This window comes from Numenius arquata, chromosome 7 (genome assembly GCF_964106895.1).
Source record: "Numenius arquata chromosome 7, bNumArq3.hap1.1, whole genome shotgun sequence".
NCBI classification, from domain to species: Eukaryota; Metazoa; Chordata; class Aves; order Charadriiformes; family Scolopacidae; genus Numenius; species Numenius arquata.
In genome coordinates, this window is record NC_133582.1 from 18,986,385 (window position 1) to 19,005,178 (window position 18,794).

The window sequence follows — 18,794 nt, forward strand, 5'->3', positions numbered from 1 at the left end:
TGAGGAAGGACTGGTGAATTGTCCCCAGTCTGATTTTGTTTTTTAACAGGGGAATGCTCCTTCTTAAGAAAATGAAATACTGTGTGGTGTATTTTATTTCTTGACTATTTATTTTAAATAATCATTAATAAAAATAAAATCCAAGGGAAATACCTTCCTCTCCTTTAGCAGGGGCGTTGGACTAGATGATCTCTAGAGGTCCCTTCCAACCCCTACCATTCTGTTATTCTAAGATTCTGTGAAATAAAAACTGCATAGAATATTTTTCCTTTTTTAACAGAGGACAGTTCTTAACATAGTTTCTGTCATGGTCTTACAAATTAGTAATCCACTGATGTTTTTTCAGGAGAGAGTACACAATCTGTATTGTATGGAGTAAAACTGGAACTGTAGTTCATTTCTCTTTTTGTAGATGACCTATAGATGCTGCATAGAGGGATTTTGAGGAGAGTTACTATTAGAAAGGTTATTTATAGAGGAAAAGAGGGATTTCATAAATTGCTGTGACGAAGTTCAGCTATGGTTACAGGCATAAACTGGTGTAGACTTAGTCAGCTTTGCAAATGGACATTTGCTGTATTTAAGATTTTAGGAGATCTGTTATTCACAGTCTGTGCAGGTATATTTGACAACCTACTAATTCATCAATCCCTTGGTTAAGTATTAGGTTCATAACCCAACATGTTTGGAGAAGCACTTTTGAGTTATAATGAATGAGATGAGATAATACAAGGGGAAAAGTCTCCCAAATGCTCATAGTATTTTTGATCTGACATATCTAATGAATTGATAAATAAGATCCAATCAAGATCCAAACTTCTAAAATATATCATGTGTGTGCATAATTTAAAGCACAGTAAGTCAATGTCTATTAAGTAAAGGAGTATGTTTCAAAACTAGTTTTTGACATGAGAATCTAGCTACAAAATTAATTGTGTTCAAACATATGTCACTATATTCCCTTTTTCTCTAGGGCATTTAACAGTATTATCACAGAAATACCTCATGCCCAACATTTCTTTGGCAGATCCCATATCCCTACTGACCTTGGTGGCATTATGTGCCATATTTTCATATGGATTAACTGTTCTTGAACAATTTCCTCAAAGGGATGAGGCATCAGCAGGTTTTGTTTGAACATCTGTCATTTGTTTCTTCTTATTTTTTTTTTGTCAGAGTTTTCCTCAGAGACTTTTCCTCTGCAATTCTCATTTCCACTAAGACACATTTACATTGTTCTTGCTGTGCAAAAAAGGACCTCACAAAAGGCACAAGTGACAGTATCTCCAGTTCAGAGACTGAATACCTCAGCAAGTAGTCACAGAGAAGTGGCAGTTTAAATAATAACCTCTGATTATCTGTCTCTGTTGTTGTAGACCATATTCCTCTCAGAACCACAGACTCACCAAGTAGCAAATTCATTTCTGCTTTCGCCAAGTAGCAGTTAGTCATATAAATTTCATTTACAGAAGTATGTCCATTAAATTAATAAGCAAATTAACAAACTGTTCATCGGTTTTGGTAAATGACTAGTTACCCTCTGTTTTTATGTCAGCATGGACTCTAAATGTTGTAAGCTGTTTCTATGTTGAACAAAACTGTGTTACTGGGACTGGTAAGAGGCAGTTCTTACTAGCAATTAAATCCTATTTTTTTAAGCGTGGTAGTGTAGTGATATTGTTTTATTTCTGTTGTTGCTATTGCTATCATTATTTCCATATCAAGTTAGTAGGAGCAGTAACGCTACTAACTATTCCTGACAGTGATGTTTCATATGGCAGTAGTGTCTAGGAGCTCTGTTCATTGTCCAGGATTCTACTGAGCCAGATATTGCAAAGCATGAAAGAAAAAAGACGATTCCTCTCCAATGCAGTCATTGTTCATACATTGCAAAGAAAAGCTAACTCCCCAGGAATAAAGTGCCTTACTGGACACTGCATACACAGCAACGTATTGATAGAGCCTGGCTGTGGTCAGAAGAAAGCAAAGAAAATTAGTTCCCTTTTCCATCATCTTCAAGGTGGCAGGAATTTTCTCCCACGCTGAAACAAGGCCAAGCTCTTTCTAGCATTCTCATGAGCATGAACTAGATTTGAGAAAGATCTGCTGCTCTAAGGTGTGGGATAGACATACAAATGTTAGTTCCTCCTCTGATTCCAAGCAACATTTGTCATCTCCAGTTCTGGGAAAACGAGAGACTTAAAAATGGGTCTAAGAAATCCCAGAACTTTGATACTCAGAGTCAGAGTGTCTCTCTGTGTGCTTACATCCAACAACCCATTTATACAAAAGTGTCAATACTAAAACACTCATATAAATATCTGGCCAAGAACGTACAACACATTGGACACAGTTTTATTAACAAAGTTCATTCATCTCTCATGCCCATTTTAATCACTCCGGATTGCTGAATGTAGGGGACGTTTTCCATATCCCTGCTGAGTGGGAGAAGACCCAGCATAATAAATACAGCAAACTGCTCTTAAATTAGTATTTCATAAGCAGCAGTTGTCTGTGCAGCAGGTTTTGATTCCACTTTCTTTACATAGCTAATGTTGAATATACTGTGGTCACTGCTAGAATTTAGTTATAATCTTCATGGTACCTAAGTTCCTGGAGCTGCTATTCAGGAAAATGTACATACTGCTCAGCCCATACACGCAGAGGACTGTTTGAGCTCAAGTTACAATTTAATTTCTTTGTAGACTTTGATCAATGATGAATCTTAGCTTTTATCCATCATGTCTGAAAACTATTATCTTATTTATTAGGAGTGATTTAGTGGGTTAATAAAACTGATATGGCAGCTGGCCCCATGATAACAAGTTATTGCAAGTCCTTGAACAGCTTAAGCCTATCATTTCCTTATCAGCTATCATTTGTGTCAGTGTATGCTAAAATCAGGGCTACTAGTTGCGTAGGAACATATGTTACAACCACTGAAATTAAAAGAGGAAAGCAGTTCAGTTCAGTTTTTAAAAGGTTTGTTAAGAAAATTGAGAATTAGTTCCTTATGATGACTGGCTGTCTTTTATTAATTATACAATAGAAGTATAACATAGTAAAATACATATATACTGTATATACACATAGAAATATGCATATGAAGAGACAGAAAGAGGGTACTTGAAGTTGTAGGTTAAAGATGTTATTGGTGTGTCTGGGATGGATATATTACTCTCAACAGGGAGTACAAAATAAGCTGTTTAGCTAATGAATTTTGTTTGGAAGAGAATAAAAATCTTTACACTTTATTATTCTATGAAATATTCCAGACAGAGCTTGAAAAGTACAGATTATAATTTTTTTAATTGCTTCTGTATCACAACTGGAAAGCTGTATTTTTTAGAATTAAAAATTAAAGTACACAAATCACTGAATGAAGTTAGAATGATAACTGCCATGCCTTTAAGACACACTAAATAGGTACTGAGATTGTCTATTCTCTATATAACAAAATGTGGCAATGGTAAATTCTGATATCTTGGGGCATTCCAGAGCAGGGACAAGTATTTTTGCCTATTACTGGAAACCTGGGAATCCAAATCATACAACAGTTGCCATTTCTAGCCCACATATGTTAATATTGAATTGGATGTTTGAATAATCTAGATACTGAATCCTAACTTTGTAAAGAATTAATGCTTCTCCTTGGCCTCTGGCCCACTCCATCTTTAGCAGGAGGAAATTCCAAATTTGTGGTGAAAGTGTGAAGTTTTGTTTTCATAATTTAAAAAATGGCATGTGATTGAAACTGGGAGATTTAGGGTGTTGGAATGAGATGTAGGCAACTACTTGCTTACATGGCCAATGACAAATGTGCAGATAACATTGTTAAAGAAGCAGTCACCGTTTTATTTTGTTTTTCATCTTGTTCAATGCACAACCTTTGCAATGTCAAATGCTTTTATTTCAAAAAATCCATACGTGTATATTTTCAATGCATCTTGTATCACACCTGAAATTACTTGATTTTCATGAAAGAAGAAAAAATGTTCATGCCTTCAGCATTTGTTTTGGAACTCGACAAATATTAGGAGTTTCTAGATCCAGATCTTTGGCCCAAGTCTACCTGTTTAATACTCCTAAACCAAAAGTAGTGGTTGAAAACCTCCAGGACTTTAATTCATAACATGGGTGACACACTATTGTATGCGAAACAGAGGACAACTGTCCAGCATTATGACATTTAATGAAAGGTCCCATTAGCATCCTAAACCACCTTGAGGTGTCACTTTGCTTTGATCAGCCAACTCTGACTGTAATGAATAAAAAGGGAACTGCTATCAGCAGATAGTCCTACGTTTGAGCTTCTGAATATTAACACGTATTTAAAAATGGTCAGTTCACCACATCACCTTCCCTCAGAAAAACACACTTACCAGGCAAGAAAACCAACAGTAAAGAAAGAGGTGAGAAACTTCTGGCCTTCCTGTAGGTCGCCAGGTACCCCTATGATTTAGTGGTGTTGTGTGGGCTTATCAGTTTAAGACAAAGAGTAAAGCCTCTGATGTTTAACAGCAGCCACTTTCTGTCACATTTCTTGACTGTAAAATCCTGAATGCACACAACAGAAACAGAATTACTATTTCAGCTGAGATTTTCAAAGGTACTTAGGCTAAGCAAATACATCATCCTAATGAACATTTTCTTAAATATCATTTGTATGTAATGCTTTTGGTCAGCTTTGTAAATATAAAGCATTTGAGGGTTTTGTTCTTATCTGTGACGGTCCCATACAAGAACAAACAGTAAGATTGTGATTTTTTTTCATGGGCATCACCTGGAACAGCAGAGATGAGCTGAAAACTTTTGTTTATGTGCTCTATGAACTATTTGCAGGGGGCTTTGTGTCTTAAGAGTGAATTTCTTCAAGCTTTTGAGACATTTCCGTGAAATTGATGCAATGTGTTGCAAAGTGTTACCCCTGTGTTAGGCTTGGTTTACGTGCTATGTACTTGAAGGATAAGTGTTATTTCGAAGCAGTTCAGTTAAACCAGATGCCATGGTGTTTTCAAGCTAACTTTAGTAAAAAGCAAATGATCCTGACTATGCTGTCCATAACATTCTTAGACAAATTTGTTTTAACACAATCAGGTTTAAAATCTGTTGAGTGGAATTTATAAGACAGGGCCCATCACCTTTGATAGATGAACTCAAGCAAACTTTGCTATGACCAGCAAGAAATAGCTGCCCCCAGCTTGCTCTCCTGCCCTTCTCCTGAAGGTCACTTCTTTTGTAGCAAAATCAGTGGAAAGCAGTATCTACTGCAGAGCCAGTTTTCTTGGCACCCACCCACCCTCTTTAGCGTCTTGGGTTAAGGTGTTGGGCTCAGCACTGCAGAGGCTGAGCGATGGGGACGTTTCCTTCTTCGAGCTCTATTGGGAGCAGTAATCTCCAGGAGAGCAGCAAGAGAGACATATGTGTATGAGAATGGCTTAAGCAGCTAAATAATTCAGCTGAGTCGGTCAGCCTACAACCTGAGAGAAGAATGAATGAATGATATGTTAGCATTTTTAGTCATAGGAAGATGAACACTAATTTATAGGGTACACTGGTGAGTTATTTTTGGCTGAAGAGTGCTCTGTGGGGCTGTCTAAATATAACAGCGGTAAGCCTGATAAAATAAAGCTGATAGATCAAACCCAGCACCGTTTCAACAAAGTAAAATGAAAGAGAATGCACATTAGGGAAAAGAGATGTAACATATTTATAGGAGATTTGCTATTCCAACTACATTCTTGTAAAAAAGAAAATATTTTAAATTTAAAGATCGTAGACTTGAATTTTAGGTCAAATCATGACAATACTGTTTTCTATAAGACCAGATTTTGTTCCATGTCAATGAAAGGAATTGGTAGATACTGTTAAGAAAAGTTTTCAGAAAGCATTGAAAATCAATTTGACAATTTGCTTTATGTGACATGTCACTCCTAAACACTCTTTTTTTTCCATAGGTATCACTATTATGGAATTGGCATTAAAGAAAGCAGTGCATACTACCACTCTGTGTATTCTGGAAAAGGCTTAACCAGGTACAACAACATAACTTCTGAGACTTAGACAGTGAAGATCTAACTTTAACCTCCCCTTAGCAAGGTATTTGTAGGACGCTAATTTTTGTTGATACCAGAGCTAGTATTGCTGCATATCTCAATGTCTGGTATTCCTAGATTTAAGTAACAGTTTGCTCCCTAAAGACATTGATTTTGTTTTAAGAGGATGATCTAGATCTTTTGCTAGTGTCTTCCAGTGTGGTCCAACTGCAGTCTGTGTAGACCTGCATCAACTTATACCAGTAGAGGATTTGTTCAAGTTTGTGTAAGGCAGCAAAACACCATTTCCAGAACACTTGTATCATTTTGTTTGCTTGTGTGTCACCCTCTGAGTTCTTTCCCCAGGACAGCTTCCCATTATGAAACGTCTGGAGAATGGTGTGAAGCTGGCACCTGCGGGCAGGAGGGAGGGGTCAGCGTAGATTAATATTTGCAGGTCCTTTGACTGGCTAATATCAGTTTAAACCTAACCCAGGAAGCTCTAATTATATTTATTTAAGGGACAGCTAGCAGGATCAATACGTTACGATAGCTGCCTGTTGGTTTGCCAAAGATTAATAGTTCGTAAAACAAATGTCTCTGTTCACATATGGCTTGAATGATGGCTTTCATTGTCTACAGAAGTGTAAGTGGGGACTCTGAGAAAGGAAAGGAATAAATGAGTTTATAATCACACACAGAAAATTCAACTGCTGGCAGAATTAGGTTATATCCAAAGAGACTTTTCCCAAACAATAGGACAAGTCTAAAAATTGAAGACAATGTTGCCAATGATGCTTAAAAGGCAGGATCTCTCCACTGCAGAACTTAAGGTATAATAGCCTGGAATATACCATTTCTTTGTCAAGTATTTATCTAGATCTGTGGAGGTGTTTCTGGTACACAAGGTGAGGTTCTTTCATAATACAGAATTATCTTGAACAAATTTCTCATTTAATTGACTAAAAGGCAGTTATTTTCATTTAAGGAAATATAATCACTCTTACTCCTCAGCTTTATGTCAGCCAGTGCCCTTTTCATGTAAAGCTCTGTCCTTGTACAGTTTACCAGCAGTGAATGCGAAGAAAATGGAGGTTCTGCAAAATTCTCCACAGCTGGATTTCCAACAGTATACACTCACATAAAGATGGCATAGACACTCTCTAAGATTTTCAGGAGTACTCACTAGATTCAGTAGATTCACTAGTTAGGAACCTTTTCTTTATGTTGGGACTTACGTTCTCATGTATGAGATGTTGAATTTTCAGGGTCCAGCAGGTGAATTGTGTCCCTGGCTGATTTAGAACAGCAGCTCAAATGCTCATTTTGCGCAGTCTGGGTCATCACTGTGGTTGGATTTGTCTGTGTGAAGAGAATGATGCAGTAGCCTGGGGTTAAGAACAAGCTTCTGGGTAAGGAAAGTCAGGCAGTGTAAGGATTCAAAAGTGAGAGTGAATCTCCCAGGTGCTGGCTGCTGCATATAATGATCCATCATAAAATCTCTCCTTTGATGTCTGTTCTGGTAGGTGAGCTATAGAAATGGTTCCTGGATCAAGCTTGGGGCAGAAATACGCAGGGAATATTGGGTTGGTATCAGATCACACCATGCCCCTGCACAAATATAGGCATATGGAGGCCTTTACCACAAGGCTTCCATGTTAGATGGCAGCTTGTCAAAAACTAGAAGGGGCAATGGGCCTCAGTTTAGCTGCCTAAATATAGGTTTCTACTGCTGTTTCAAACTTACTGGCATTCGTGTATTAATATTTAGGTAATTGAGCTGAATACAATATTCCTTAATGCAGGGTTGCAGATGCCTGAATCTGTAAATTCCACTGTAAATTTGACCTCCCAGTTCCTTTAAATATCAAGCCTTGCGCTGTGAGGGGAGCACACCTAACACCAGCGATGGTTAGAACCCACATCACTGTGTGAAGGGTAGCTTTAGCTAGCAATTAAGGCCCTGGAGGAGCAGTGCTAGAGGATGCTGCCTCATGTTTTTGCTGTACATTCTGTGTACATTTTACTGCACATGTGGAAATCCACAGTCCATAACAAACACATCCAGCTATGAAGCTAATTAGCTTCATGACGTAATCGACTGAGTGATGCCTTCTTTCATACTCATCTATCAACAACCAAGGGAACTCTGCAGGTAACATGTGCTGGATCATCATGTGATGGGAACTGTCAGGTGCCTGTTCCTGGCCTGAGCAGGAGGAATTCCACAACCACTCAGTCTCTGGTGTTCTGTCCTGCCAGCCGAGCATCTCAACAGCGTGAAATCACAATATTGCCACTAATAATTATAAGACTTTTTGTTGCCCAAGGTATCTTATCAGTTGGCAGCTAGCAGAACAGGAAATAACAATAATAAATCAACATTTATCATTATACTGGTCCATTAGGATCTCTATCACTACACATTCTCTAGTTTAGCACTTATAATTTAAAATGTGTGTTTTCTAATTTCTGCACTGAAGATTTGCCTGATAGTCCAGTGACTTCATTGGGCATCTCTCAATTGGACTCTTAATAGGTCATGCACTATATTGCAACACATTTTTGACTGTTAATGAATCTTTGATCTCAGAAATGCATTTCACCTGTATCGGAATAATACTGTGGTGAAAAAGAACGGGAAATCACTATTATTTCTTCATTTTCCTGAGAAGCGTAAATTCTAGATGTATTTTTTCTAGTCTGAATTTACTCAGCTGTATGAAAAACTTTACGTATTTCCTCATAAAGACCTTATGGACTTGCACCTATGCTTTCCTTTTGATTCATGAAGTTGCAAAGATCCAGAGAAAAAACTGAAACTGGGGTTTATACATCATTGTTTGGTCAGTGATGTGAATCTTCATGTTTTAGAAGACATCAGTAGGTTTCCTGATATTGTCAGGCACTTGCAAACCAATGGAAGAAGTTAAGAAAAAAAGCATGATTTTTATTATAATTACATTTGTAGAAATGTGATAATTTTCCTAATTGATCTATCTTATGTACTATATATATATACTATATCTATCTATTTTATATGTACATATACAAACTCTAAAAATGTTCTGCTTATGAAAAAATAATCAAATGTGTTTCTTTCCAAAGGTTCTCTGGAAGCAAGTTAAAGAATGAGGTAAGTGCTGTAGTCTTTTCTTTTACTCCTGTTATAATCCAAATATTATGTGACCTGTGGTTTTCTTCACATTAATTTATTTGAAAATTACAGCAATATTTTGTTCATTAAAGATTAGACTGCATAACCTTTTTTCATGAAGCTGAGTATTTGCCCCTTTAAATATTCAAAAGAAAATAATAGTGGAAGGCACCTGCTGCGGTTCCTGTTCCAATCCAGTTCCAAATGACTACAGAGGTTCATAATAGACCCTCTTAAGCAAAGGATCAAGCTCTAGCTTAATATTTTGCATCCATTACTTTTGCAGGACAGCTTTTTCATGTGCTCATTTGTCTGATTGGAAGCCAAAAGATATTTTTTTTTAATAAACTGAATTTTATATCTCCTGGTCAGGATTGTCTTTCTCAATTTTTTGCTCTTTGTGACATTTCCCTGTGATACGTCTTTTTGCTGCTTTTGCTTGCTAGATGGAAAAAGCAGCCTTTTAGTCACTTCTGATCAGCCTTACAGCCTTCCACTGCACTTGTTCCAATTTGAATATCTTTCTAGAAAAAAAATCTTGTATGACTCTTGTGAATGGCATGTCTCCAGCTTCTATTGGAAATATGCCTTCTGACAAATTCTAGAACTGTGGGGTTTTTTTGTTTGTTAGTTTGGGTTTTTTCCCCACAGGTCGCCTACATTTTCACTACTGTAAATATAGTATAGTCACTGTCATTCTGGTCATATTTATCCTAGAAAATGATTGATAATTGTACATTAAGGGTTAAGGATTGCTCCCAGGATTGTTCTTTGACACTGAGTTCATCTGGCATGGAATAGCCTGCATCCATGTTATTAAAGTCCTGAACCTACAAAGTAACAGGCACATCTCAGCCACATTGCTGTGGAGAGAAGTGCCTAGCATGCAGCAACTGGTGAAGCACAACTAGGAATTGTTTGGGAGACTGCTAATTGACATGGGCCAAAAGACTCCTGGGGCCAGTCTGTGTAATACTGTTCCAGGATTGCCTAGGAACGTTCCCTGACACCATTTAATTTACCAGACTAAATATACCCTCAGTGATCAACTGATACACAGCAAGTCTTTTGCCTTTTTCATTTCCAGATAAGCAACTTCTAGCTGATAGCAGAAATTCTTATTGGTCACTGAGGGTGTAGCTTTGCTCTATTGATTTTCACCCCCTTTATTGCCATTATCTCAAAGCCATCCAGGCCTTTCTACATGACCTCTTGGTCGTCGTCTTTATTGAAGATTTCACTAGCTCATGTCAGCCAGTTTAATCTATGAAATGTTCAATGAGATCAGCCCCAAGCCTAATCTTTGAGAATCTTCACTTCAATCCCTTTTCAGCCCAGTAGTTTCCCTGTGAACACAACTTGTTAGCATTGCAGCTAGAGTCAGTTTCTTAAACATTTTACATTCTTGTACTAATCCTCATTCTCACCAGCATAACTAATAATTTCCCAGGTGACACCACATCAAATATTTTAGTGAGGTTCAGGTAGATTAGTGTTTTCCCTGTTTAGATAATCAGCTATCTTATTAAAAAAAAAATAAATAGTGCTATGCCATGGGATATCCCCAACATATTCACGAGCACTACTACAGCATTCATTATTTCAGAGTTTGGGGATGGAAAATTTCTGGTTCCCTTGGCATAAGTGAATGCACATTTACTTCCATCTCTGATGTGGCATCCCCAGCCTGTTTGGGAATTGACAGTCTCATAAACCTGTCTTGTTCCCGCCCCAAAGTTCCATACCTTGGTCCTCCCAGAAAAAGAATCATAGAGAAGTTGGTGGAAATAAGTGAGAAAGGGCACATTGGTGTGAGTTTTTAATTGTCTAGCTCTGTGTTTTCTGAAATTATTCAACCAGGTCTTAAAAGAAAAAAAAGGCTTTTATGGTAAGAACTGAATTTTAGCAAACTTAGCAAACTGAAAATTTGACAATATACTTTCCATTAAAGTGAACAGGTGATATATCCTTATTCATTTGCTGGAAAGTACATGCAATTAGGTATTCCAGAAAGATTTACAATGATTGCATAAGGTGTAATTCTCAGTAGGAACATAAAGACATTGAGAAGATGTTAAAGCACTGATTGTCTAAATATACTGAGTAAATGGCATTTGAATGAACACTTATTGAGTGCCAGGGACACTGTTTACTTCTGGTATGTTTTATCACATTTTCTAGTATTCTCTCTGTAGGGGGAGATATCAGCAAATTCTTTTATCTAAACCAGTTAGTGCACCATTAGAGTCTGCATGGTTAATTAGGCAGATAATATTACTGTCATTATCTTAATGTTAAATGGCCATTAGAAACAGATGGCATTAAATTGAAAGGGCAAGTGGCAGTGGGTTAAAATATTAAGTCTAGAACTGAGGCACAGTCGTATAAGTCCATTAGCAAGGTAAAAAACATTGCAGATTATCTTCTCTTAAACCTCCCACCACCATCACTGCCTTCTTTTACATGAACTAATCCTGTTTAATCAGAGCTTTTAATATATTTCATGGGTAATTGCATAATAAAATCATTGAGATTACTCCTGTTATTAAAAAAAACAAACCTCCTGATACTGATAGGCAATTATAAAACTGCAAAACTATTGACACAAAGAAGTACTAATGTTCCTAATTTCTGCAATTTCTTTGACTTAGAGCTTTTATGTATATGAATATTAGATAGCACAGGCAAAGTGTGTTTACATAACGTATGCTTTCATTCCTTGCTGTCTGTTTTGCCAGACATATCACCCTATAAAAATAGGGATGTATATATGGTGAATGTCAGTTAGAGCTATAGTTTTCTGGATTCAGTATTTGAGAGAATTTCAGTTGAAACTAACCTCTGCTTGGTGAGTCAACATATATAGGAAAATACTCCCTTTTGCACACTTTTACCCTATGCATTACACTATGTACCTGCTATTCCCGCTTTAGTGAAATCTGACTGTATGCAAAGGGGTAGGAAAAGGCCAAGTACCATGCAAATGCCTAGTGCATGGTCATAAATTCCATCCATCAGTACAAAGGAATCTGCACAGAAGTAGTGGATTTATTGCAGGAATACGCAGAAAGCCTGCTCAAGGCTCTGTACACTGCCTTGGCATCAGGACTGAGTGGGCAAAAATGGCATAAAGGGTTTCAGCCAAATAGTCTTCTCTAGGTTTGAATGAGAATAAGCACAATTCAGTCAGTAAGGACAGAATCATAACGCAGATTTCATTGCTTCTCTTGAGGGTGAGTTGTATCATCTTAGTTGTATCATTTGAAAGCTTCATAAGAGTAATGTATGCATTATAAAAATAAGCATAGTAACACTATATCACTACAGAATATTGCTGCTCAGCCTTAATGAGAAGTAGACTAAATCAGATTTTGTGAGAGTATTAGGTTAGGAGTCTAAACAAGAGTTGACTTACCGTATATCGCTTCATGGTCAGCATTCACACATAAGAGGCTGCTTGTTGTTTCATCCCTCAATCCCATCTCTCATAATTATTCAAGATCTTTTTGCAGTCTGTGACTAGTACAAGATGTGACTATGATATTTCAGATGTCACAAGCTAAAGAGGCTTAAGAACTGCAAGGAACTCTCAGATAGCAGAATTTAGGATAATTCAAGAGACATTTCTCTTGTCTCCAGGTCAGCATTGACTGTTCCTCAACCAAGTAACTGTAGAACACTAAATGGCTGGGAATATCATTCTTACTGAGATATGAAACTGTGATCATATTAATAGATGCCTCCCCCCTCCCCCTTTTTTTTGTTGCTAAAGAGTTATCAAGAGGAAAATTAGTTATTCCCTTCCTTTAAGTCCCTTTGAAACTGCATTTCCTCTTTCCAGGCTCAGTCTGTGATCCTGGACTTGGAACTTTGAGTCTGAGCTTCTGTACAGGATTTTTTATATTGTGTAGACCTGTGACTGTATGTGCCTATGCTACCCAGCATAGTTTTATTCTTCCCTTATGGACTAAAGCAAAATGCTCCAAAAATATTCACAGAACAAAGTCTAGTCTCTCTGAGGCGAATGGCCAAACTCTCAGCCACTTCAAGAGAGCAGGAGGAAAGCAGCTAAAATCAGTGGCATTCCCCAGGAGGGCACGCAGCTCAGTATCCTTCCTTATTCCAACAAAGCTCTTGGTACACATGTTTATGTGCATATCTGTTTTAATACAATAGGATACAGGACTGGAAGATATTTTCTGGGCCCTCATGTCAGGTCTACCAAAATTACAGAGAGATGTATAATAAATACATAGTTCAGAAGTGTCCATAGATCCTATATACCATGATGTCCATAATGTTATAAAATATTAACAAATTTTATCATAAACCAAAATAGTGATTACCATAGTAATCTAAAATCACTGTTGCCATGCTATCAGAGCAGGAAGACAGCGAAGGAGAACAATAATATCACCGATACCCTAGACTCTTGCACTAGAAAGATAAATATTAAATAAAATTTAGGGTCTCCCTGATGATGTAACAGTCCATACTGCAGAGCAGAGCAACAGACTGTATTCTATTTTAAACATAGATTAAATTCCAAGCTTGTAGAATTCTATGAAATCATACGTCTCAAATGATTCTGAAAACTGTGTTTGGTGGAGTTTAGATCTGGACACATATTTAATTACCTTCCAGAGCTGGAATCCAGATTTAGATAAGCATCAATATTTTGGAAGAATTGTCTGAATGTAAATATTCTGGAACATTGAGAGACTCCTGAGATATTATACGTTTAACATTAATTGTTGGTTTCAGTTGAATCTATATTAGCTATTTAAATGTTCCTGGTTTTTTCCCTTCCATTTCAGGGTGGCTTCACTCGTAAATATTCTCTGAGTTCCAAAACTGGAACTCTCCTCCCAGAGTTTCCAAGTGCTCAACACCTTTTGCTTCAAGGGTGCATTTCTAAAGACAAGGTAAAATGTGAGCTACTTCTCTTCCGAGTTATAGATCAAAAATTACCACAGAATGTTTCTTCATATCTTAGCCTTTGAGGTACTGACATGAAAGAGCCAGAAATGTCCATAATCAAACAGAGGTGACTGATTTATAGAGGGGGCAAACCTTTACTAACACCGATTAACTGGCTTTCCACTGGAAAGGTGGTTGAATTATTTACCTATTAACTGACCTAGTATTTTACAAACTGATGGTATGTAAGACGAGGAGAGCAAAACAAACAAATAACTGAGAGTTGTATTCACTCCAAATGCCTTTAGATTTAAGGTAAATTTTGTTCTGATTAGATCAGAACAAATAATTCACAACAAATAATTAGTTTAACTTTACTCTCTTTCATTAATTGTTTGGAAAGAGACTGTGAAAATCTGAGCATATGTGTGTCTTTTTTTAAAGTAGTAAAATCCTGTTCCTCAAATCAGTACTCAGTATTGCTCATCCTAAGGGTAACTGTTTAGTTAGAAGTGTTACTGGCATATGTTTTAAGTCTTCGACTGCTTGTCTGTATTGTTTCTGGTCACATTACTGGCTGCTACATCCCAGAACTGTGCTAGAAACCTTTTGGTACTCACTGTGAACTCTCCGGTTTAGTCTCCAGTACAGGTCATAATGGTGGCTGTCTTGAGACACGTTGCTTTAAAGCTTTTTGTTTTATGAGCCCTGCCTCTTAAGTTTGTTCTGTGCAAGTAGTGACACCTAGGATTCCCGTTGTGAGGAGCAAAACGAAAGTAGACATCTGTAGTACAGAGATCTTAGCGGGAAATCTTACAGTTCCTAAAGAAAGGCCAAGAACTGGTGTACTAGGCGGTGCACATCACCTACTGCTATAGACTCCATCACTCCAATTGACATCTCTCATGTATACAGCATTCTCATAACATTTAAATCTGAAGAGCATTTGAGGTTCCTTGCAGACCCAACAGAGCAGGGTAAGCAAAATTGGTTTTTACCACTCCAACAGTGAAGAAAAGGATGCAACACATTTTGCCTTCATTCTTGGGTCAGCAACATGTAATTTCTATGGTGTTGTGACAAGATGACAGGAGAGCCCAGCAGGTGACTCTGTCTGGGGTCAGACTCATAGAGTTATGAAAAGACTGTGGGAAGAGAGATGAATTTGTGTGTGTGGGCTCTCTTTCTCTCCTTGCTGCTCTGTCCTCACTCCTTTTCTCTTATTTGCTTTTTTATTTCCTTACTGTCTTTCCCTCCTTCAGCTTATCTGACCAAGGGTTATTGAACCTAAGATATTTAGGTACTCTATTGAAGAGAGCCCATACATGAAGTTTGACTCCTTTATTAAACTCCTAAGAAATTGCACACAACAGAAATCTCTGGAGAGTCCATAAAAGTAGCAGTTTGCACTAGAATAGATTGATATATTTCTGCATTTTATGTTTCTGAAGAAAACATACCCAAACTTTAAGCTTGCATCAACACCTTCCAAAAAAACTCTTTAAAATGTTCTTGAATCCTACCCTTTGCCATTGTTATTCAAAGATATGTAACTACAGAAGCAGCTCTGAAAGCCAATAAGGTCTGTTTTCAAAGAAATCTGTTTGCTAAACCTATTGGAATAATGTGGTACTGGGTTAATTCAAAACCTGGTATTGTTTTGCCAGAGAATTTCACAAGCTGTAACAAACTTTCTGTGATTCTAGACCATAAGAATGGTTTTGCTCGTATTTTCCTTTCCTTAAAATACTTTACAAAATTCTTGTTTTATAATTTCCTACAAATTTAAAAGTTTACTACCATTTTTTTTTGCAAAGTCTCTGTACACTTATTAAAATAAGGAAACACTCCACTCAGATAAATTAGCCTGATGAGATGAAAGGGAGTTCTGCTTTTTAAAGTTCAGTTCGTGTAAGGTAGTGATTAAACTTTGACCAAATGACTGGCAGCTATTTTCTCATTTGTCCAACTAGATGATGTTTCAGAACACTCATAGACGCCTATAGTAGCCTAATGATTAACTTGCACTACTCTATGGGATTAATCTTACCTTCAGAAAGGTGAATTTACTTTACCATCTGCCTGGCTGGTCTAGCTATTGCCTTAGCTATATCCACATTTTCACAGTGTATACAGATTCAGATGCCACATTTCTGACAACAGCATTGAGACTTAAAGATGTCAATAAAAACTAGAGATGAGTGACCTCCTCATCACTTCTGGATATACAGACTGTCTGTTTGTAAATATTCATTGTAATACAATTTATATTCTATATTTAAATACTAGCTACAGAAAGCAGAAACCTAGATCACTATATTAACAAAGGAGAGAGCTTAGAAACTCTGCTTAATCTTTCTTTCTTCCAAAATAGGTAGATACTCTTATCATGATGTACAAAACACACTGTCAATGTGTCCTTGACAATGCAATTAATGGGAACTTTGAAGAGGTAAGGCTGTTTGAACACACATTCTTGGTATATATGCACAGGGAGCCAAGAAAGCATTATTTATGTTAATGATTCTGGTTCCTACTCCTTTAGATTCAGCATTTCTTATTACATTTTTGGCAAGGAATGCCTGACCATCTGCTTCCCCTGCTTGAAAACCCCATCATTGTTGACATCTTCTGTGTTTGTGACTCAATACTGTATAAGGTAAGCTAAACATTTAGCTACATGGATAATCTCAACCACTCTACAGCTTTTGCTTGTGTAAAAACAGCGTTGAAGTTAGAATAACAGGATGACTAGGCTGCTTTCCACCTTACCTTTTACACAGGTAACTGTGTAAATCAGCAAGGATTCCATTGAAATCAAGCACATAAAACTGGCACACGTAAGAGCTGAACTCGTCTCAGCTCTGCTGCACACTTATTGTGTGACTTCAGGCAGCACACTAATGGTGAAATCCTGACCTACTTGCTTGAATGTAGCTAAAAGAAATGCTTGTGTGCTTCACGGATGAGGCTGACTAAGTTAAGCCTGGATGAAAACTGAAGCCTTGTTTTTACTTAAAAGATTATTGCCATTTCTACCAGCAAAGAGAGTCGGTGGCAGATCAGGGAGGTGATTCCACATGCGAATCTGCTACTCACAGGTTATGTCAGACTATGGTTTTGTGTTACAGAGCACAACTGTACTGGCTTAAGATATTTCTGCCTCTCCTGCCTTCTGCCCTTAATTTCTGTTCCTATGCTGCTAGATGGACCCATAAAACTGCTGCACTCTGAACTGGTTTGGGTTTTAAAAAAATAAAAAAACTAAGGAACATTGGTTTTGCAGAGTTTTTGTGCCACGTGAGTTCTTTGATCTAGTTCATAGCATGATCACTCAAATAGTTGGAACTAAGTGGAACTAAGGAGCATTGCAAGGTCAGGATTAAGCAATAGAGCGCTGGGGAAAGAATAAAGTAATGCCACCAAAGTTTCTTGAGTTTTTAATTTGGAAAACCTGATTGGAACATTAATTAAATGCTGCAAAGTACTTTAAGTTCCTCTGATAGGACATGCCATACAAATACAAAAGGATTGCCATCCTCTCTCTAACACATATCACAACCACATATCGATGGGAAGAAACAACTGTTGGTGTAACAGTAAACACTGAGCAGTCAAAGCAAAAAACTTGGGGCTGTTTAACACTACGTACCTTATTGTCATCTATTTGTCATTCTTAACTGTACAAAAGTATGGGGGAAAATCCAGACAAGATGAAAACGTGTATTTCTTAGAAGCATATCAAGCTGTAAAGTAAGAAGAGGTGTTTTAGTTAGTAAAGTGAAGTAAAGGTGATAAGCATCAACAATCATGATTACTACCCTGGAGATGAGCCATTAAGACTCATTTACTTGTGGAGGTCATATTGTACCTTGAGTTTATGAGTTTTTTCCTGCTCTAAATGTGCTGTCCCAATAGATCCAATATTATCTTTATTTGTAATAAATATTCAATGTGACAGATGAAGAAATATTACAGGGGCACTAAATTATAAATTTAGTAAGACAGAATTTCTCAAAAGTTCATAAATTTACTATTATGCCTCTTCTTTGTCTCTCACTATTTCTCACTTATAATCATGTTAGATATTCTTGACAGCACAGCTGCCAGAAAGAAGGAGAAATTTTATTGTGTTGTTATCAAACCATTTACATTAGTAGTGGAAACAGATTTTTGGGATATAGGCTAACTTTTCTCACCTTGATAACATTCCCAGAAGGCATGCCAGATGGCACAGTTTTTTGCAAAAACAGTTCTGCACCACAGTTAGCTATAGGGAATTGGTCCTAAATTCTGAACACCTTCAGTGCCCCATCCAGGATGACAGAAAGAAGAGACAAGTGGCTAATAGCACTCGAGAACTTGGGAGGTGCCTGAGTGTGTGCTTTACTGAGACACATGGTGATGCTAGAAAAAATAAAGTGTTTATGCATCTCTCTTCTACTGATTTCCCCACTGTAAGACATGAGTAATAGCACTTTCTTGTTTTACTGGCATGCTGGCATACATTAAGAATGGGAGCTATCTAGGTACATAAATATATCATATGTTCCTATCTAATCACAATGGGAGAAATCTAGGAATATAAACATCTGGACAATAGGTTGAATGGCTTTATTCTGTATAAGTTTCCTGTCTTTATCACTTTGCAATCTAAGTAGACAAGAAAGACATGAATGAAT

At 37.2% G+C, this 18,794-nt stretch overlaps 1 protein-coding gene across 1 annotated transcript in view; it reads left to right on the forward strand.

Annotated features, from left to right (window-relative positions):
* Positions 1–18,794, forward strand: part of RFX6 (regulatory factor X6) — a 36,571-nt gene that overhangs the window by 4,695 nt on the left and 13,082 nt on the right. Inside the window, exons 5-9 of the mRNA XM_074150687.1 lie at positions 5,958–6,035; positions 9,144–9,171; positions 14,010–14,117; positions 16,487–16,564; positions 16,658–16,771. Coding sequence (XP_074006788.1) covers positions 5,958–6,035; positions 9,144–9,171; positions 14,010–14,117; positions 16,487–16,564; positions 16,658–16,771 — 406 coding nt within the window. The remainder of the gene's footprint in view (positions 1–5,957; positions 6,036–9,143; positions 9,172–14,009; positions 14,118–16,486; positions 16,565–16,657; positions 16,772–18,794) is intronic.